Raw genomic sequence first — 22,422 nt, 5'->3', positions numbered from 1 at the left:
TATTAAATTAGTTTACTTCTTCTTTTTTCATATTTATATGCTTACTTTCTTTCACCCTATCCTCATGAGTTTAAAAGCTTTATTATCATACTCTACTATTCATTCCTCCTATCAGAATTTTTTAAAAGTTATATGCTTCCATTTGTGAACCTTAAAAATTCTCAGACCCTGCTTCATAAGGTTAGGATTGTGAATCTTAAAAATTCCCCATTGGGACCATTTCCCATTGGGACTATTCCCCATTTTAAACAATGAAGGAACTTAGATCAGGAATGTGAGAACTCTACTTAGATCAGCAATGTGAGAACTCTACTCCACCTACTTAAGTCTGCCCTAGAGGAAGATAAAGTTGTAAACTCCTTTCTGAACAATGAAAAGTACTTAAACCCATACTTATAATGGGACAAAAAGTTCTTAAGCCATGCCTATTTTAGGACTAATACAAAAGGGTGCTAAGTACCTATAAAGGTCAAGCAACTTGTGAATTTACAAGGAACAAAGAGGTGAGAAACTTACTCAGAGCTTTCCTGGTGTGAATTACTCAAAAAGATTAGTCTACTCAGGTGTGAACTAAGAATGGTCTGTCCTTTGAAAAACGTCTACTGTGATTGGTAGATATAAGGACTTAGAGGAGGTGACATAGGAGAAAATGCCCTTTAAATAGGAGCTCAGATTCATTCAGAGGGGCATTCAGATTGAGGATTGAGCTGGTGGAGGCAGCTGAGATGATGCTGGCCTGGTGTCACTAGAATCCTTGCTTGGACAGATCTTGTGGTGAGTGATTAAGGACTGACTGATCTTTCTCTTAAGGGCTTAGGCCTGGGTTGGTCAGGGCTGCCCTGGGTTGGCCTATCCTTTTCCCATTATTCCCCTTTTTCTCTCTTTCTCTCCTTTTCTTTAATTCCTACTTTGTATTAATTAAAATCTCTATAAAACCCAGATGACTTGGGTATATTTGAATAATTGGGAATATTTCCCTGGCGACCACCTTATATTTGATTTGAAACAAAACACTGTAGTGAAAACATATTTCCTGCAGTCACAACTTACTCATCCACTCTTATATCTACTACAATTTATATCTTCCACTATTTTAACTCTTACAGTTTCAACCAACTATTTTAATTACTACACATTGTTGTATTCAGTGTTGATTCCCATTCTATAATGTAATACCTATATGGTGGTTATCTTTTTAAGTCAATGTTTCAAGTTCACTTTACTTATTACCCATTTTATCTAATATAACATAGGTCATTACTATTCTTGAGTTATTAGTATCCTCTTCCTAGCTATTTCCTCCTGTAAATTAGTACAGTTCTGTGTATTTCCCTTTCAAACTTCTTGTCCTCTATAGAATCTGGTCTTTTGGGCAGTTCCTCTCAAATCTCAATTTTGATCTTCATCAGATTCATTCCATGACTCAAGTCCACATTGTTATATTGCTATAGGCTGTTGTACAGAAAAGCAGATCCAGGTCTTCAAAAGCATTTCAGTGACCAACTGCTTAATGAAAATATTACCTGTACACTCAGATCTTTCATTTTCTTACCCAGAACTCCAAAGTTAGTAAGATAGAAGGGCTTTTTTGCCTCAAATATATTTTTTGTTCCTGTGTGAATCAACAAAAGTTTATAGTGATTGGAAGTTTGTATGTGTGTCACATTTGGGTAGATATACTAATATGATAGCACATGATCCTAATTAGCTAGGTCAGATCTATATACTATGTATTTCACATCCTTATTACTATATATTTCTGTATGAATTCACCACACAGTATGTAGTTTCTATTCTTTTTGCAGTCTAATAGCATGATTTCTCCCATATACAGGTTCCTGTGAATCATCCTTAGTGGTTTGTTATTTTTTTTTTAATTATTAGAAATTTCAGAATCACCGTTTATGGCCAAAGCTATATGTCTTTTATAGTTCCAAGAATGAAGACTGTATGCTCCTTCTCTTTCTCCTTTGTATCTTTTACTTGCCAACATCTTAGCATTAGTTTTGATTCCCTTTCACCTCCTTAGAATTTTCTTACTAGATTATTTTTTTTTCTATCTAGAATATTTTTTTTAATTAGTGACAATATTATGTATCATGTTTTCTTAAAGTCAGCAATGAATAAATACATGTTGGGTGTAGCATTTGCTTGTTACTTAACTCAAGTTAGAGACTAGGAGTAGGTTAGGGGAAGGAAGAATTTAGAAGAATAATACATATTGTACTTGGAGTAGCTGTTTGTCCCTGAAATCAATGATAAATTATACGAAGCAGACTATTAGGTGTTATAGTAATACAGCAAAAGGATTCAATTTGAAATCTTTTGATGCATATATTAAGTGAATTTATGGAGAGATTAGGTACTCAAGAAGGGGTAGAATGGCAGAGGCAGGGCTGTGGAAGAAAGAACATGGTATATAGGAGGAAAATTGAAGAGGATAGCTTACAAGAGGTGAAAGAGTTGGTTACTGATAAAAGAGGGGTTGGCTGTTGGTTAGCTAGGATAGCCTAAAAGTATTAAGGCTCTCAAAACCCAGACTGATGAGTTCAAGTTTGATGAAAATAGCCAGGGCAAACTAATACTCTCACAAAGTCAGGGGAATGATAATATCACAATATCCATATCACAGTAGAAGGGTGTACTCAGATTCATATATCTTTGTCACTGGATCCTTGTCCATGATTATGGCCTTAGTATCTTATTGCTTATGATGATCTATATCACTTAGGGAAAGGCTTCAAAGGTAGTCTCTAAGTCTCTTCTCCCAGCTATCCTTGGAGACAGACCTGCCTTAAAGAGAATATGGCTTGCTTATGGTGGCTAGCATCATGAGTCATTCAGTGAAGAATGTACCCATCTATGCTCACTTTTAATGATCATTTACATTTTATGCCTCACTAGGTTCACGGGAGCCAGCCTTCCTCCTCCAGTTATCAGCAGTAAGAACTGGCTCCGCCTTCACTTCACATCGGATGGCAACCATAGGCTGAAGGGATTCAGCGCCCAATACCAAGGTATTTACTTGATCATTTGTTATATAAACTACCTAATAGTCTATTCAATACTACTTTCCTTTGCCAAAGAAAATTTTCTAACTTTTTTTTTCAGGTGAAAGGGCCCTGGGAGATTTCACACTTTTCTCTACCTAATAAAATAGTGCCCAATCTGTGTTCAGAACATAGGTTAAGTTTCCTTAATTTAATTAGTGTAGTACTCCCTCTACTGACAAAGATTACAGTTCCACTACAACTTAAATTATCTTTGAGAGTTACTCTGGCCATGAAATTCACTGACCCTTCTGACAAACTTCTTTGAATTTAGCTAGCTGGGTGCTCTAATGAAGCATGAGATCTGCCACCTGACCCATACTCAAAAAGCCCCTTCTAGCTTAGAAAAACTCAGTAGATATCATGCCTTATTAGCATACATCCTTCTAGAATCTATGGATAACACCATGTAAGGATAACAATTTGAAGTTAGACCTCCCTGGCCCCTCTTACTCCTGTTGCCTTCTCTCTGAGACTGTCTCCCATCTATAGCATAATGCTTGTATGTGCCATATTTTTGCACCCTGTCTTCCCCATTATACTGTGAGCTTTTGGAGGGCAGAGTCCTGTTTCTTCCTTCCTTTGTATTGCCAGGGCTTTTCACAGTGAGCTTAAATATTTGTTGATCCACTGAATGACTTCAGTGGATGTGTTCAAGACATGTGTTTAGGACATAAATGTCTAAAATAGGGAATAAGGGCAGCTCTGTGTTCTTGGCCACGTCCTATTCAGTTAACAAAGGAATCGCAGTTGCCACTTTTTATGCTGATGTTTTAAAATTCAACTTTCAAGTGTTTAATATGCCACTCAAAAAATCAGACCTATAATTAGGGTGTGTTGTTATTATGTGCTGGCAAATTTTTAAAGCAAGAGTTTCATACACCAAAAACATGTTTGCATTTAAATATACAGTGTTAAAGAATTATAAGATCATAGATTTTAGAGCTCTAAGACCTTGGAGATCATCTAGACCAGTGGTATCAAACTCAAATATTGAATTTTTATTTCTTTTTTGTTAGCCAGTTTTATTTTAATTTGGTTCAACAGTCCTGGAGAGTTTGGTGAGAATAGTTTTACATCTCTGATCTAGACCAATCCTTTCATTTTATTAGATGAGGAAACTAAGAATCATAGTTCTGAAGCAGGGTTTGAATTTGGATTTTCAGTGCCTTGTGTTATGGTGAAAATCACCTTTAAAGATTGTTAAAATATTAATTTATGGTCACCAGGGAATTCAGCTATGTAATTCCCTAAATGAAACACTCAAGTCAGAATGGAGTTTATGGTGGTTTAATCACAACGGGAGTAAGAAAAGGGAGAGGGAGAGGAGAGAGGAGGAAAGGGAAAGAGGTTAACTCAACCTTCTGTTAGAGCCAGAGGGAGTTTTAGGCCTGGAAGGCCAAGGTAGAGAAGGGAATCAGTCCTTGACTCACGTGACAGATCTGAAAGAAGCTGTCTGCGGGACTCCTCCCTGCTCAAGCTCCTAGCATGAAGTGGCATCTTGCCCTGTCTACAGAAAGTGAGCGAATTCCAGAGGCTGTTCCCTACCTCAGTTCCTGTGCCTCACAAGTGCCAATGGTGGCTCTAGCTTGACCTAGGACCGCCCAGAGGTCTGTCCTTTTTTTTCACATGTCTGTTGAGGGCCGTATTCTCAAATAATTAAATCTTGAGGTTTTTTTTTTTTTTTTTGCTGCAGCTCTTCCTAATCTCTACCTGAGTAGGGTGGAGATTGCAGTTTCCAAGACCTGACTCTGTTACTCCAAGTATCTCCATTGTCATTGATCAGGAAATAGCTAAATCCCATCCTCCAAAGAATGGTCTGAACAGGGTGGAGTAGTTTTGAAATTCACACTTGTCTATTACATTATATTTTCTATAACATTTATTTGTGAAATTTAAAATGTTATTAATGTCTTGTTTTTGAGACCACTGTTATTTCCTGGTGATAATCTCTCACCTTGCCACCATAGAACTTTTTTTTGTAACAAAGCCAAAGTTAGGGAAAGCCAATTAAAACATTCACTGTATGTCAGAGGGTATACATTATTCTGTCTCAACAATCCCTTAACTTCTCTAACCAGAGGGAAGAAGTATATTTCATCATCTGCTTTCTAGAACCAAAGTATTTTTGTTTTTACATTTAGTAGGTTTTGCTACTTTTTCCTGTTTTAACTTATAGTGTTCTAATTCTAGTATAGGTTATTCTCTTGAAGAACATAAAATTCTCTAAGATTCATATTTATAGAGATTAAGGATGAAATAAGTAAATACCTGAACATGATCTGGTACATTTCTTATTAAGCCATCATCATTAACAATCATAGCTTTTATGTTTTTATATATTTACTCTGTAGCACCCTGGCATACCATAGGTACTTAATAAATATTTGGTGAATGGAGTTCATATCTGATGTAAATGCTCCTTTCTAATTAATTTTGTGTCCTCATCTAATCCTTCCTGAGGCTAGTGATGGTCTAGTTTGACATCCATTCTATTTCCTCACATTCCTTCATTTAGCAAACACACCGAAGAAACTGCCACAAGAGGAACAGAAAGGCAGAACTACCTCCCTGTTGCTTTATACCTAACATTTCCTTCCTCTAATTATATATTGGGATCTGGAAGATAAAAAGCAAGAGCAACTATTGCCATATAGTCCATCTCTATGCTGATTGTGAGAGCCATCTGGGTAATTGCAAGGGAGTAAGTTGCAGCTCATTTTTAGAAAAAAAAAAATCTTTCCTATTTCAACAAATTTCTTGTAAGCTAGCTGTGAACATATGGTTCATTTAAATATAGCACACTAATATCTATTTATCCATACATTTATTCAGAGTGTGCTATATATTGTTCTCTCTGCCAGGCCCTATAATAGCACTAGTTGTGTTTTGCCTTCTGCTAGAACTTGTGGTACCATACTGAAAACAATTACAAAGAAAATCAAGTATGCAGGTAAAGTCTCCCTAAGCAGGAATTTGCTCCATATTAGCTTTTCTCTCTTTTCTTTTAAAAATTTTTATTTTTTGATTTTGAGCTTAACTCCCTAAAATAAAACTTCTATTTGCAGAGGAAAACATAAGATGGATATTTCCTATGAAATTGTGAATCTCCGTTTCATGCTTCTTGTTTAGAAAAAGTATGTAATTTTACATGTTATTTTTAAAATTGTCCTGTCTTTTCTTCCTTAGGTATATTCCTTACATTTAAAAAAAGTTTCAGTGCCATTCCTCTTTTACTAGTTTCATCACCTTCCAATCTTTTCTCTTCCAATTAACCAAGAAAATGAATAAAAAAGAAAAACTTTTGTAACAAGCATAATCAAGTAAAATGAATCTACATTGTGTCCCAAAATTTATATGTTGGTACCTTATGTCTATCACTTCTCTATCAGAAGATGGGTAACATGCATCTTTAAGTCCTCTGAACACATAGTTGGTCATTGAATTGATCATAGTTCTTAGGACTTTCTTTTCTTTCTTTTGTTTTAATAATACTGTTGCTCTGGTAGCTTAGTAGATAGAAAGCCAGGCCTAGAGACCAGAGGTCTTACATTCAAATGTGGCCTTAGACATTTCCTACCAGTGCAACCCTGGGCAAGTCACTTAAATCCCGTTGCTTAGCGCTTACTACTCTTCTGCCTTGGAATTGATATTCAGTATCAATTCTAAGACAGAAGAGAAGTGTTTAAAAAAAAGAACATGTAGATGACCAATGATGCTGGATGATAGAGTATGTAGGAGAATTAAGGTAGAAATGAGGTATAAGACTGGCAAGGAAGGGGGCAGTTAGGTTAAGAGGAACTTTTAATAGGTTTTTATATTTGAACCTGGAAGTAATAGTTTATTGAATAGCGGCATAACATGGTCATAACATGGTTTTAGGACAATCAGTTTGGCAGCTGAGGAGAGGTTGGACTAGAGTCAGGAGAATCAAGGAAACCAAGCAAAAGGCTATTGAAAAGTTCAGCCTTGAAATGATGTGGACTTAGAATAGGGTAATGTTTGTGTCAGTAGAGAGTGGAGGTGACTACCAGGAATGTGAAGATATACTAGGCAATAGATTGGGGAAAAAACTGAGGCTTCTAGGACCTAGACTGTGAGCTTAGCTATCTTGGAGAATGGTGGTGCCCATCATGGTAACATTCCATCACATTAGTCACCAGAAATTTATTCATTGTTGCTCAAAGCAAATGAATTCTTTTTTTTTCTTTTTTACATCTGGTTTATTTTATGATTTAATTGATTAACATAATGCAGAATCCAGGTAAGCTTCACTCATACATAAATGAGGAAACTGAGTCCAGGAAAAAGAAGGCTTTCTTTTTACCCCCAAAGGACACATAGTGGCACTCAAGCCTAGAGTTTAGGTCTTTTAGCTCTCATTCAGTACTCTGCATAGGATGCTATTCATTAGGTTAGGCCACCCAGCAAAAATCTTTCCTGGGCCAGGAGAAGATGAATAGTTAGATGTTGATGATGTTGTTGTTGATGATGATGTTAATGACGCTGATGACATTATTGTTGATTATGCTGTTGATGATGTTGTTGTTGATGATGATTGAATTTGGAGTTAGAGGTTTTCCTTCCATTTGAACCTTTCTGATCCTTCTGACAATAATGATTAAAATTTTATTGGAGACTGTCTCCAACCTCTTTCACCCTTCCATTGTATTGGTCTTCTCTTCCTCTCCCCTCATGTGCTTCTTTATGAAATATGAAATTATCCCATTTTATTTTTTCCCATTTCTCTTAGTATTATCCTCTTCTTTAGCCATAGTTTATATATATATTGACATTTCATCCTATACAGTTTGTCACTGTTCCCTATAACTATACTTCTTCTAGCTACCCTAATGATAATAACAATTTTTGAGTTGCCAATATCATCTTTTCTTTTTTTTTTAACATTATTTTATTTGGTCATTTCCAAACATTATTCATTGGACACAAAGATCATTTTCTTTTCCTCCCCCCCTCCCACCACCTCTCCCATAGCCAGTGCATGATTTCATTGGGTATCACATGTGTTCTTGATTCGAACCCATTTCCATGTTGTTGGTATTTGCATTAGAGTGTTCATTTAGAGTCTCTTCTCAGTCATATCCTCTCAACCCCTGTAGTCAAGCATTTGCTTTTCATCGGTGTTTTTACTCCCACAGTTTATCCTCTGCTTGTGGATAGTGTTTTTTAGATCCCTGCAGATTGTTCAGGGACATTGCATTGACCCTAATGGAGAAATCCATTACCTTCGATTGTACCACAGTGTATCAGTCTCTGTGTACAATGTTTTCCTGGTTCTGCTCCTTTCACTCTGCATCACTTCCTGGAGGTTGTTCCAGTCTCCATGGAATTCCTCCACTTTATTATTCCTTTGAGCACAACAGTATTCCATCACCAACATATACCACAATATGTTCAGCCATTCCCCAATTGAAGGGCATCCCCTCATTTTCCAATTTTTGGCCACCACAAAGAGCGCAGCTATGAATATTCTTGTACAAGTCTTTTTCCTTATTGTCTCTTTGGGGTACAAATCCAGCAGTGCTATGGCTGGATCAAAGGGCAGACAGTCTTTTATCACCCTTTGGGCATAGTTCCAAATTGCCCTTCAGAATGGTTGGATCATTTCACAACTCCACCAGCAATGAATTAGTGTCCCTACTTTGCCACATCCCCTCCAGCATTCATTACTTTCCATAGCTGTCATGTTAGCCAATATCATCTTTTCTTATAGGAATACAAATCATTTGAACTTATTGGGTCTCTTTAAAAACATTGTTTGTTTGTTTGTTTGTTTTTTCCCCCTTTCTTAATTACCTTTTGGTGATTCTCTTGAGTTCTGTGTTTGGGCATCAAAGTTTCTGTTTACGTCAGGTCTTTTCTTTCTGAATGCTTGAAAGTCTTATAAACGCTTATAAATTTGACTTAGTTTTCTATAAATTTGAGAAATTAGATCTTTATCAAATAAATTTGTTATATTTTTTAAATTTTGTTGTTCATTTCTTTCCTTATTGCTAATGCTAGCATCTCTAATACAATATTATGTAATAGTAGTGATAATGGGCATCCTTGCTTCACTCCTGATCTCATTGGGAAGACTTCTAACATCCCCACTTCAGATGATAATTGCTAAAGGCTTTAGGTAGATACTTATTATTTTAAGGAATAACCCAATATTCTAGTGTTTTTAATAGGAATGGGTGTTGTATTTTATGGAAGGCTTTTTCTGCATCTATTGAGATAATCATGTGATTTCTGTTAGTTTGGTTATTGATATGGTCAATTATGCTTATAGTTTTCCTAATATTAAACTAGACCTGTATTCCTGGTTTAAATCCCACCTGATCATAGTGAATGATCCTTGTCTCATCATGGATATCTTATTTAAAATTTTTGCATCTATATTCATTAATGAAATTGGCCTGTAATTTTTTTTTCTGTTTTTGTTCTTCCTGGCTTAGATACCATATTTGTTTCATAAAAAGAATTTGGTAAAATTCCTTCTCTGTCTATTTTCCCAAATAGTTTATGTGGTATTGGAATTAATTGTTCTTTAAAAAGAAATATGCTAGAATTCATTTGTGAATCCATCTAGTCCTAGGGATTTTTTCTTAGGGATTTCATTGATGGCTTATTCAATTTCTTTTTCTAAGACAGGATTATTTAAAGATTCTATTTCCTCTTTTGTTAATATGGGCAAGTTTAATCTGGGTATTTTTGTAAATATTTATCCATTTCACTTATATTGTCAGATTTATTGGCATATAATTGGGAAAAATAGCTCATAACGAATTCTTTGATTTCCTTGTCATTGCTGGTGAGTTATCCTTTTTATTTTAGATACCAATTATTTGATTTTTCATTTTTCCTTTTTTTTAAATCAAATTAACCAACACTCTTATTTTTTTAATAAAACCAATTTCTAGTCTTATTTGTTAGTTCAATGGTTCTCATGCTTTCAGTTGTATTAATTTCTCCTTAAATTTTATGATTTCCAATTTACTCTTTAAATGAAGATTTTTAGTTACATGTCCAATTCATTGATCTTAATTTTCTCTATTTTATTGATATAAAAGTTTAGAGATATAAATTTTCTCCTAAGTACTGCTTTGGCTGTATCCTATAATTTCGGATATGCTGTTTCTTCATTGTCATTCATATTAATAATTCTCATTAATAAAATTATTGATTGTTTCTATAACTTGTTCTTTGACTCATCCTTTTTAAAAGCATTAGATTATTTCATTAATTTTTATTTGTCTTTCCATGGAACTTTGTTGATTATAATTTTCATTGCATTATAATCTTAAAAGGATGCATTTATTATTTCTGCTTTTCTGCATTTGATTGTGAAGTTTTTAGTGCCCTAATACATGGTCAGTTTTTGTATAGGAGACATGTACTCTTGAAAAATAAATTATATTTCTTTTTATTCCCATTCAGTTCTTGCCAGAGATCTGTTAGTTCTAACTTTTCTAAGATTTTCTTCACTTCCTTTACTTCTTTCTTATTTATTTTTTTGGTTTGATGTATGTGGATCTGAGAGGGGGAAATTGAGGTCTCCACTGATATAGTTTTACTGTATCTTCCTCCTGAAATTCATTTAATCTTTCCTTTGAAAACTTAGAGGCTATACCATTTGGTGTATATATGTTTAGTATTGATATTATTTCATTGTTTATAGTACATTTTAGCAAGATGTAATTTCTTTCCTTATCTCTTTTAATCAGATATATTTTTGCTTTAGATTCGTCTGAGATCATGATTACTATAGCTGCTTTTTTCACGTAAGATGATGTCCTATAAATTTTGCTCCAGCCTCTTATCTTTACTCTTTGTGTGTAATCCTGCCTCAAATATGTTTCTTGTAAATAACATATAGTAAGATTCTGATTTTTAATTCACTCTACTATCCAATTCCATTATATGGGCGAGTTCATCCCATTCACAGTCATAGTTGTGATTACCAACTGTGTATTCCCCTCCATCTTATTTTCCCCTTTTTATCCTGCTGCTTTTCCTTTTACCTTGTCCTTCCTCACCAGTGTTTTGCTTTTTATCATCCCCCCCCTAAATCCTTCTTTCCTATTACATACCCCTTTCCTTTGCCATATTCTTCTCTGTCACTATAGGTTAAGATAGGATTCTATACCCCAGTGAGTATGGTTGTTATTCCCTCTCTGAGCCAGTTATGATGAAAGTAAAGTTTAAGCATTGCCCATCACTACCATTATACTCCCCTCCACTGTAATAGTTTTTTATGCCTCTTTAGGTGAGATAATTTACCCCATTCCATCTCTCCTTTCCTTCTTCTCTCATTGCAATCCTCTTTTTCACTCCTTGATTGATTTTTTTTGCATATGTCATCCTAATAATTTTATACCTTCTATGTATACTCCTAACTGCACTACTAATGATAAAAAATTTTTAAGAATTACAAATATCCTTTTTCCTTTTAGGAATACATATAGCCTGACATTATTGAGTCTTTTAAATTTTTTTCTTTTTTTCTTTACCATTTTAGGCTTCTCTTGGGTTTTGTGTTTAAACACTGTTTTCTTTTTAGGTCTAGCTTTTTCATCATGAATGCTTAGAAATTTTCTATTTTATTGAATGATAATCCCCCCACCCCGAAAGAATATGCCCAGTTTTGTTATCTAAGTGATTCTAGGTTGTAAACCTAGATGTTTCACCTTTTGGAATATGATGTTCTATACCTTCTGGTCCTTTAATGTGGAGGCTGCTAAGTCCTGTGTAATTCTGACTGTAGCTCCATGGTATTTGAATTGTTTTTTTTTTTCTGGCTGCTTGCAGTATATTCTCCTTGGCTTGAGAGCTCTTTAATTTAGCTATTATATTCCTGGGAGTTGTCATTTGGGGATTTCTTTTTGGAGGTGATTTGTGAATTCTTTCAATTTCTATTTTACTTTCTTGTTCAAGAATATCAGGGTAGGTTTCTTTGATAATTTCTTGTATTATGATATTATTCAGGCTTTTTTTTATCATGACTTTCAGGTAGCCCACTAATTTTTAATTTGTCTCTCTTGGACTTATTTTCCAGGTCAGTGAGATATTTTATATTTTCTTCTATTTTTTTCTTCTTTTGATTTTGTTATCAATGATTGATAAAACATTGTTTCTTGATGTCTTATGAAGTCATTAACTTCTAGTCACCCAATTCTAATTTTTAAGAAATTATTTTCCTCTGTGAGCTAATTTTCCTTTTTTCATTTGGCCCGATTCTTATTGCATTGCTTTCATTTCCCTTCCCCATTTTTCCTTTGCCTTTTTTAATTGATTTTTGAAATCCATTTTGAGTTCTTCCAAAATCTAAGTCCAGTTTATATTTTTGTTTGAAGTTTTGCACATGTTTGCTTTCATTTCATTGTGTCTGAGCTTTGCTCTTTTTCTCCAGAAAAATATTCTATGGTCAAGGGTTTGTTTTTGTTTGTTTATTTGTTTGTTTGTTTTGATGTTTCCTCATTTCCCCAGTCTTTTTCTTGACTTCAACTTTTATTTTAAAGGTTAGCTTCTCAGAGAGGATAGGACATTCTCTTAAACTTCAGTTCTTCCTTGATGCTACACTTAGCCTTATTACTGGGTTTCTGAAAATTTCAATTCTTCCAAGGTGGCATGATAACCTGTGGGCTAGGGGCTCTGAGAGGCACCTCCCTCTGTGGATTCAATCACCTTCTGAGACTTGCCAATGGCTCAAATTCTAACCTTAGGCTTGGACAGGGTCTCACTCTGGAATTGATCAGGTCAGGCATACTGTTGACTGCCTTGCCCTGGGGCTCTACCTTGACCTTTGGTAAGGTCCACTGCATCACCTAGCTATCCATATGTATGAAAAAGATTTTATATGAAACTTTAGGATCTGTTAAGTACAGCTATATTTTCTTTTTGAACATATTAAGATAAACTTGAATTTTTCAAAGTTATTCTTCTTTTCTGTCTGGATTCCTACTTTTAGTGTTTCCTCTTCATTTTTTAAAACAATGCCTCAGTGACTCCCTTTCCCTGTCTTTTCCTCCCTGTTTTTCCTTTCACCTCTTAAAAATATTTTGCCATCTATTCCCTCCTCTTTCTTCCTTCCCCCTTCCCTTTGGTCAAGAGCTGGGTAGGAAGTGTCATCACCATTTTTTTGAAAATTCTGGTTGGTCACTGCATTGATCAGAATTTTCAAATTTCAGAATTTTTCAGAATTCTTTTCTTAATAATATTGTTTTTATTGTATATATTGGTCTCTTGATTCTGCTTACATCTCTATTCATCTCTTCACTCTAGTATTCCCAAGTTTCTCTGAAGTAGTTCATTTTTTTCTCCCTTATGGCACAATAAATAATATTCCATCATATTCATATACTATAAATTGCCAAGTCATTTCCAGCAGATGAGGACCCCCTTAATTTTTCAATTGTTTTCTACTATAAAAGAAGATACATTAAAGATTTTTATACATTAGATTATTTTTCTTTTTCTTTGATCTATCTGGAATATAGTATCACTTGGGCCAAAGGGTATCTATGTACAATTAAGTGACTATTAATTTATAGTTCCAAACCAATTTCCAAAGTAGCTGGACCAGATCACAACTTTCTCAATGTGTCTATTTTTCCATATTCCTTTAACAATTGTCATTTTCTTTTTTTGTTTTCTCTTCCACTTTCATATTTACCTTGACATTATCATATGCTTGAATTAAAAAGTGAGTTTCATGAGTAAAAAACAGATTTTACCACTCTGTAGTGTTCTAGTTTTTAAACAGTTTTAAGATATCTATCCTTAACATATTAAGGAAAAGTCTTTTTATTCCTATGTGTTCTAATAGAAATAAGTGTTGAAGTTTGTCAAAAGCTTTTTTACCATTGATTCAGCTAATCATTACATTTTTATAATTTTTGTCAATAATTATTATGGTTTAGTTTTTGTTATATTTAACACTATAATCCTCAATTTCTGGTATAAAGCCAACTTTGTCTTGGTGAATAATTTTTATTATGTTGTTATTATAGCCTATTGGCTAATATTTTATTTATTATTTTGGTATCAATATTAGGCATATTTATGTATAATTTTCTTCCTCTGCTTTGTTTCTTCCTGGTCAAGATTTCAGGTAAATCACAGAAAGAGACTAAAAAAGTTCCTTTTTCTACTATTGTAGTTTACATAATTTTGGGATTAACTTTTCTTTAAATATTTGTTACAGTTCAGTTGTAAACTTATCTAATTTTGGTCCTCCCCCCATTTGGGAATTCATTTAAAACTTTTTAAGTTGCTTTTTCTGATAATAGGGTATTCAAAAAATCTATTTTTCTTCTAACCTGGATATTTTATATTTTTTAAAAATAGTTTATCCATTTCATATGCATTATAGATATTATTACTATCCCTGGGAAAATAACTATTGATAATTACTAATTTCTTTATTTTGAATTCTACTTTTTTGTTGTTTTATTTGAATATTTTGGCTTTTCTTTCTCTCATTTAAAAAAGTAAATTGTGCTTATTTTATTTTTTTTTTCAAAAAGCAGCTTCAGGTTTCATTAGTTCAATTAAAAAACTTTTATGCTAATCTTCATTTTTCAGGATTTATATTTTTGGGCTAACTTGAGGGTATTTTATGTAATGTATTTTTAATTTTTTTAAATTTCATACTCTATTATCCTCTTCCTTCTTATTAGTGATTTCATCACATACTCTGTTATGGTCATTAATGGAGTTCTTTCTTCAATATCCTTCTCTTTTCTTTTTTCAGTCTATGCCCCTTCTTCTCTCTTTATAACAAAGAAAAAGGTGGTGAGAGAGAGGTTGGTGAAACACTTGTACCTTATAAAAGATGAGATTGGTCTGCCTTTTTTTTTTTCCTCCTAGTCTCTGATCACAGGTTTTTCCACTTTTATACTTCATCACCTGATACTGTTCATTCTTCACTCAGTTGCCAGAGTGTATTCCTAAGGCATAGGTCTAACCATATCACCCTCTCTTCTCAATAAACTCCAGTTTATTACTCAAGGATCAAATATAAAATTCTTTGTTTGGCTTTTAAAGCCCTTTATATCCTGGCTCATTCCTATTTTTCCAGGCTTCAAAAAGTTTACTCCCCTTTATGTAACTTTGTGATCCACTGACACTGACCTCCTATTTGTTCCTCAAATAAAATCCTTCATCTCATGACTCTGTGCACTTTACCTGGCTATCTTCCATGCCTGAAATATTCTGCTTCTTTATCTCTGCCTCCTGGCTTTCCTGATTTCCTCCAATTCTGCATTAAAATCTTACCTTGTGTTGGAAATTTTTCCCAGTCTCCTTTAACACTATGTTTGTCTTCTGAGATTACCTCCAATTTACCTACTATACATTTTGTATATACACAATTGTTTGCATGCTATCCCCTCTCCTTTTGAGCACCAATGGGAATTCCCTCAGGGCACGAAATGTTTTTGCCTTTCTTCAAATCTTCAATGCTTAGCAGAGTACTTAGCACATATTAGGTACTTAATAAATGTTTGTTGACTGACAGATCTTGAGTGCCTTTTGGAAAGCTCTAATTTGTTTTCTTTCTGACATAAAGTATAAATTTGCTTCTTCAACTTCCATTGATTGTTCCTGGGTCTGTTCTCTAAGACCATACAGAACAATTTCAACCTCTTTTCCATGTAACAACCTTTCTAAAGCTTACATAGAGGTATCATGGTCTTCATCCATCATAAATCTTCTCCTCTTGCCAAACTCCTCAACTTCTTAAACTGATTTTGATATGACCTGGATTCAAGTCTCTTTAGTATCTTGATCAATCTGTGGTGCTCAGAACTAATCACAATGAGTCCCCCACTCCCCATCCAGTATGTTTTTCCACAATTGATTATCATTCATACCAATTTGTCAGCTAAATTTAATTCACATTTTAGAAAGGGGTATTTTTCGCTAAGATGTTTATAATAAGAGGTGATATCAAACTTATCTCCTCAAAAGTCTGTGATACCTTCTTCCGTCAGTACAGACAGAGTCCTTTGAAAATGGACAGAGGCTTGGAGAGGATCTTTGTAAAGGGAATAGAGTTTCTGATTGCTGGAAATATTTATCTCTTATATGCAAGATATTAATAAAATTTCCCTTAGGTATGGTGTAGCTTTCTGCCATGTTTCTTATAGAAATTTGAAGCTGCCTGTTCTTAGTATGTCTAGTACTAGTAGTTTTGTAGCTCAGATAAATAGTGCCCAGATGTATAGCTTTCTAGGAAGATATAAAAATACAGGACTCTAGACAAACAAATGGGCCCATACACCCAGAAAACTTTTAGGCACATGTCCTGGGAAGTTATATAGACAGACAAGGGGTCCCTAGTAGATCTTTGGTGCTTCTTAAATGCTGAGAAACTGGGGAAACAAGGGATTCCTAGAGAATCAATCAATTAACATTTGATCTAAATTTTCATTTTTGTCTCCCTGTGTTCATGTTGAAGGAGAATATCAACTCAGTGAAGGTATCACCTCAAAACCAACTCCCTTGTACTTTCCTATACTTAATAACAACAATATTTGGCTAAAAAAGAGCTTTACAAGTCTTATCTCATTTTTTTCCTCTTAAATAGGTAGAGTCAACAGAATTTATCAGATGAGATTTAGTAGTGCTAGTTAGGTTAGTCTTTATACAAAGAATTTCATTTCCCTCATCTATGCCTAAGTAGGCAGTCTCATGTTTGGATGCCCTCTCTCCTTACCTCTACCTGTTTTGTTTTTGGCAACAAAAATACACTTTGGGAGAACATTGTGGTTCTGACTCATTGTTCTAGACAAAATCTTAATGCTTGCTTTCCTTTCTCTGCCGTGACATAAAAAACTTCCCTTGTCTGTGATGGATACTTGGCTAAGGTTAATATACCTGGTATTAGGTACCTTACAATTGTCCCCTATGGACTGGGGTGTCCCTGTCACTATCTTATTGGCACTGAGCTTCACCTATCCCCAAGATCAATCCTTTAGCAGGAAGAGTATTTTCTGTTTATAGTAGCTCAACTCTGCTTGAATAATGCATTTTTCTTCACTAATGCCCTCTATTTGCTAATGTATCTACATCAGTGTTCACTGGGAATTTTACTGCTGGATATACATGGAAAGTAATGCACATTTTTCAAGGGGATTTGAGTGCATATCAAGGAGAAGTGGAAGTGTGTGAATATAACTGAATTTCATCATATATTCAGTTAAGATGAACAGAGCTTGCTGAGAAGTAATCCTATAGGGAGTTTTATGATTCAGGCATAAAATTATTCAGTCTGTATTTTTTTCCCAAAATACACATCTTATTAAGAATATATATATGCATATATATTTATATATGTGTGTTGCTGCTTCAGGTAAAGAACAGATCTGAATCTAGCTATGTCTAGTAAAAGCCTAGTTTTTCTGTTGTGGTTACTGCTTGCCCAAAGGTAGGAGAATGTAGAGTGCTTCTAGTACAGGCAAGCAATTGAGCCTAGCTAGTAGCAGCACTTTTTGTGAGTGTTGGTAAAACTATCCTAATCCACTATTGCAAAAGTCACAGACAAATGTGATTAGCTAAATTCTCAACATCTACTCTGCTAAGGGAAAACAGATAAAGGGCATATTTCAGCCAAGCTGGTAGAACTACAAGAGTACGATAGAAATTCAGAAATAGGGGTTAAGGCTTAGGATTCCCAGCAACCACTATGCTTTGTCTTCAAGTCTCAGATTGTTCCTTACTTTTGCCTCCATATAGAATTCTAGGTTTAGTATGGCTAATATTCTCAAAAATAATCATCCAGCCCCAATCTCTCTCATAACCTCTAGATTAAATCTCTAGCTACCTATTGGACAGCTCAAACTTGGTCTCTGATAGACCTCTTAAATTCAACATTTCACATCATCATCTGAACCATTTCTCAAGTCCTTCACTCTAAACTTCAGGTAAACAAGAAAAGAGTTAAGGCAAATAAACTTTGAGGAACAGGGGTAAGATCAAAATAGACAAGCTTGGCTCCCTGGCTACTTCAAAGAGAGAAGTTGTGATCATGCAGCAACAACGAAGTGACTCTTTGTAATCATATAATTGACCATAATTGAAATAACTGTCTTTTCCTTCAAACCCCCAATATCTTAAACTTCCATATTACTGTAGAGGGTAACATCCTACCATTCATCCTGGCTTACAACCTAGATGTTATCCTTCACTATTCATTCTCTCATACCTCCCATATCCAATAATTTGCTAAGTTCTTGCTATTCTGTGAACAAAATCATTATTTCCTAAATATGTGAATTTTTACTGGCTATTCTCCATATCTGGAATTTTCTCTATTCATCTTACCCTACTGGCTTCTTTTAAATCCTACCTTCTAAACCAACCCTTTTCTGATTCTCATTAATGCATTGGTCTTTCTTCTATTGATTAGCTCCAATTTATCCTGTTTATAGCTTGTTTGTATGTAATTATTTTCGTGTTATCCCTTCTGTTAGACTCTAAGCTCCTTTAGAGAAGGAGCTTTTTTGCTCTTTTCCCTTTCATTTTATTTTGTATCCCCAGTGCTTAATATAGTGCCTGGGACATAGCAAGAACTTGATAAATACTTGTTTCCGTTGTTGTATTCTAGACTGCTTTAATAATGTAACTGTTGTCTCCTGCCAGACAGAAGTCCATAGGGTTGCTTTTAACCTGATGTTAGCATTCTTGTACAAAATTTTGTTCTATTCTCTTCCTTTGTAATGTTCTGTGATTACAAAGAGTCACTTCGTTGTTGCTGCATGATCACAACTTCTCTCTTTGAAGTAGCCAAGGAGCCAAGCTTGTCTATTTTTGATCTAATCCCTGTTCCTCAAAGTTTATTTGCTTTAACTCTTTTCTTGTTTACCTGAAGTTTAGAGTGAAGGACTTGAGAAATGGTTCAGATGATGATGTGAAAGAGAGGCACATTTCTATTTCAAAATAGGAGCCTGGAAAAAATCATAACCAGAGGTTTGACACTAATTGGGCAGCATTAGCAATGACAGGTGAAGGAGTTGATTATTCACTTTGGTTTTAGATCATCACTAAGTGGCTTCCTACTTTATCTATACTTAAAGTCATCCATCCCTGGACCATGTGCATAGGTTGCTGAATAAAATTATATTACTGGCTGACACTTATAAAGTGTTTTAAGGTTTGCAAAGCCTATCATATATACATCCGTTCACTTGAGACTAAGTCCAGTCCTGAAAGTACTGTAGTTGGTATTATTTCTGTTTTAGAGATGAGGAAATTGAGGTTCAGAAATGTTCAGTCATTTGTCTATAGTCATATAACTACTAACTGTTGAGCTGGATTTATATCCAGATCTCTTTTAATTCCAAGACTAGTCTTATCAGGATACTATGCTATATTTTACACTCATCCATAGACCTTGCACTTGATCAACTTAGCATATCCTCAGATGGCCAAATAGGGAGACCTAAGTGAAATTCTTGTTTACAAGTAAATTTTTTAAGTGTCTCAGCACTGTTTTAGATTCTTAACCATTCTTAAGCTGCACAATAAGTTAAACTGTTATTTCCTTCTTCCACTGTCTCTAGTCAAGAAGCAAATTGAGTTGAAGTCCCGAGGAGTGAAGCTGATGCCCAGCAAAGATAATAACCAGAAGACATCTGTCTGTAAGTTCTCTAGCCTCTTGATCTAAGAGCTGCTAGTGTTTTGATTCTAGATATTGGTTTTCCTGGATCCACAATGCTTCCAGTTGGTTTTTGGTCACAGAAAAATGCTAAGATGCCCTTAAAATTTTTTTCTGCATTATCGCATCACCCTTTATTCTGTGCTCTCTTCATAAACATATACTAACTTTGGGAGATGGCACAAGGAGGGAGTGAGGGAAAGAGGGGTCTGGAGATTTATATGGTATAGTTTTCCCTTTCCTTGACTAACTCATCACTTTTCCCTTCTTCCCTTCTCCCTTTACTCTTGGTTTCCCTCTCTTATCTTCCTTTCTCTTTTACATTTTCCCTTTCCTTTCCTTTCTCTCTGCCTCTCTACTACTCTCCATTCTAAGTTTCAGACCAGAAACCATTAATGCTTTTATTTTCTTTTCTTTCTTTTTTCTTTACCTTTCTTTTTTTTAAATTTTGGATCACATATTTTAAAGTCAACCAACTTTTCCTGATGCCTTCTTTCCTTCTCCTAGTAATCCTCTCTAGCAATTGGAATCCTCAGCATAGTAGATAAGTTCAGTCAAAACTTTGTGATTCGTGCATGCCCATGTTATGCCATCCCAAACTTGGTAGCTCTTTTCTTAACATCTCCATATCTCCCATAGCTCCAGAGAAAGATAGGACAGGGCTGGTTGTTTTATCTCATTTAATACCTACTGGATGTGAGGGGACAGCATTGAATCCCTATCTGTACCATAAACTTCATGTCTTTCACCACCATTTAGCATATTGGGCCATGAAGCTCACTCCTTACCTAGGAGAGAAGACCTCTATGTGGAATCTATGCAAAACATCCAATATGTCATTTCCCTATCCCATACTTGATCAAGAGGGATCTGGAGGGGATTTTAGAACTTATTCTCAAGGTTTCCCTTCATGTTCCTCCTCTGAAGCCTTTGTGTTTAGGCAAGGCATGAGAGAGGATCTGGATAAATTGGAGGGAGGGAGGGATGCTGTATTTATGCCTTAGTGAGATTCTGTTCTTTGTGCTCAGTGTGATATGAGAACTTAGGCATCACCATTAGTTGGTGACAAAAAGCAGGATCCTAACACTGAAAAGTGGCTTGGGGAATCATCTTAAAAATCCAAACAAAACAGGATCCCTAAGCAAATGATCCTCTTCAGAGAAGAAGAAAAGAGAGATATTTGGACACACACTTCAGCCTCTATTCTGGGAAGGGCTGTGATGTTGACTTCCAGGTTTCAGAGAAGAAAACAACTTGTCTTTGAGAAACTGAACTGATATTATATTTGAGACCTTTTGTCTTATTTACCTCTTGATTCTATGCAAACACCTGTGAATTTATGTTTTCTTCTCCTTTATTTTTTCTGCTTCACTTTCTCCTTGCTGTTTTCTTCTCCACTCTTCTCTTTCCCTCTTTTCTTCCCCTCACTAATTTTTCTCCTCCTCTTCCTTCCTCATCTTCACCCCTTTCCCTTTCTTCTCCTGCCTTTTACAATTTTCCTTATCCCTTGTCTCCATCCATCTCCTTCCAGCCTCTCATTCTTTGTTTTCCTAACTTTTCCTTTTCTTTTCTCTTTATTTCCCTTTGCCTCTCTTCTTTCTTCCATCTATTTGCTTCTTTCCCCCCATCTCTGTTAACCTTTTTCCCTCTTGCTCTTTTCTTTTTTCCTTCTTCCCCCTTTCTCAGACGCCTACTACCTTCTTTCTATGTCTTTATCTCTCTTTTCCTTGCCCAGTTTTTCCTTTTCCCTCTTCTGCCGCTCTTTCCTCAAGATTCCCTATTCCCTTTCACCCTCATGTACTCTACATGAGGGGAGGCTTGAGAGCATGGGGGAAAACTTGATACTCTCCAAAGAAATATCTTTGTGCCTGAGTATTCAGAAAAGTAAGTGCTCTAGGACCAATAACCACAGCCAGAAATTCATCCATCTGCTCACCCCTTTTCTGTTCTAAGACTTAATAGTAACCTTTCTTACTGCATTTAAAGCTGGGCTGTTCCAAGCTTGAAACTAATTAAACAAAGAAACCTGTGCTTTCTTAGGGACTCTAACAGTGTTCTATAGTTACACCTAATTAAATTTTAAAAATTGTTTAGCCCCTGCTATATTTATAGCACTGTCAGGTTCTGAGGGAAATAAAAGTTTAGATGAGATATGGATCAAGCACTGGGGTGGCAGCCAAAGGTATAGCAAAAAAGGTTATGGGTTGGAATTTGAGGCCTGAATTCTTTGCCTAGTTTAATTTTGTTTGTGTGACCTTAGAAAAATATCTTCATCTCTCTAGACTTGTTAGTCTATTTGCAAAGAGATATTGTTCTGACCCCTTTATACCTCATATTGGCTTCTGCTGGTTCAGTGGAGTAATTTATAAAGTACTTGGAACAGAGTGAAAAATCCTCTGCTAATCTGAAGGGTGATTTTGAACAAGAATATCTTAAACTTTTCTGGAAAGTTATAAGCCTTTTTTCTCAGCATGTTATTTCTTTTGATTATGTCCTAGAGAGATCATTCCCCTAGCCCTTAGAACATTTTACTACAAAACAAATTGTTTATTTGTAGTCCATCCAGGGGACTTTCTTCAGGAGAAGAATGACTTATTTTGACAGTCCCCTGTTCTTCCTCATCTCCCTTTGGCAATTTATCAGCCTTACAGGTTCTGTGGGTTGCAAATTTGTAAATTATAATAAGGAAAACTGAACTTTGTGTTCCTT

At 35.1% G+C, this 22,422-nt stretch overlaps 1 protein-coding gene across 7 annotated transcripts in view; it reads left to right on the top strand.

The window, feature by feature from the left end:
* CSMD2 (CUB and Sushi multiple domains 2) overlaps positions 1–22,422 on the top strand; it is a 1,065,508-nt gene that overhangs the window by 606,350 nt on the left and 436,736 nt on the right. For all 7 annotated transcript variants that reach the window (XM_056795117.1, XM_056795119.1, XM_056795118.1 and 4 more), the window contains 2 exons: positions 2,905–3,017; positions 19,619–19,696. In XM_056795117.1, the coding sequence (XP_056651095.1) occupies positions 2,905–3,017; positions 19,619–19,696 (191 nt within the window). The remainder of the gene's footprint in view (positions 1–2,904; positions 3,018–19,618; positions 19,697–22,422) is intronic.

The sequence above is a fragment of the Monodelphis domestica genome, chromosome 4 (genome assembly GCF_027887165.1).
Source record: "Monodelphis domestica isolate mMonDom1 chromosome 4, mMonDom1.pri, whole genome shotgun sequence".
In the NCBI taxonomy this organism is placed as follows: domain Eukaryota; kingdom Metazoa; phylum Chordata; class Mammalia; order Didelphimorphia; family Didelphidae; genus Monodelphis; species Monodelphis domestica.
Note: the sequence above shows the minus strand (reverse complement) of the source record. Positions and strands in the feature narration are given on the sequence as shown.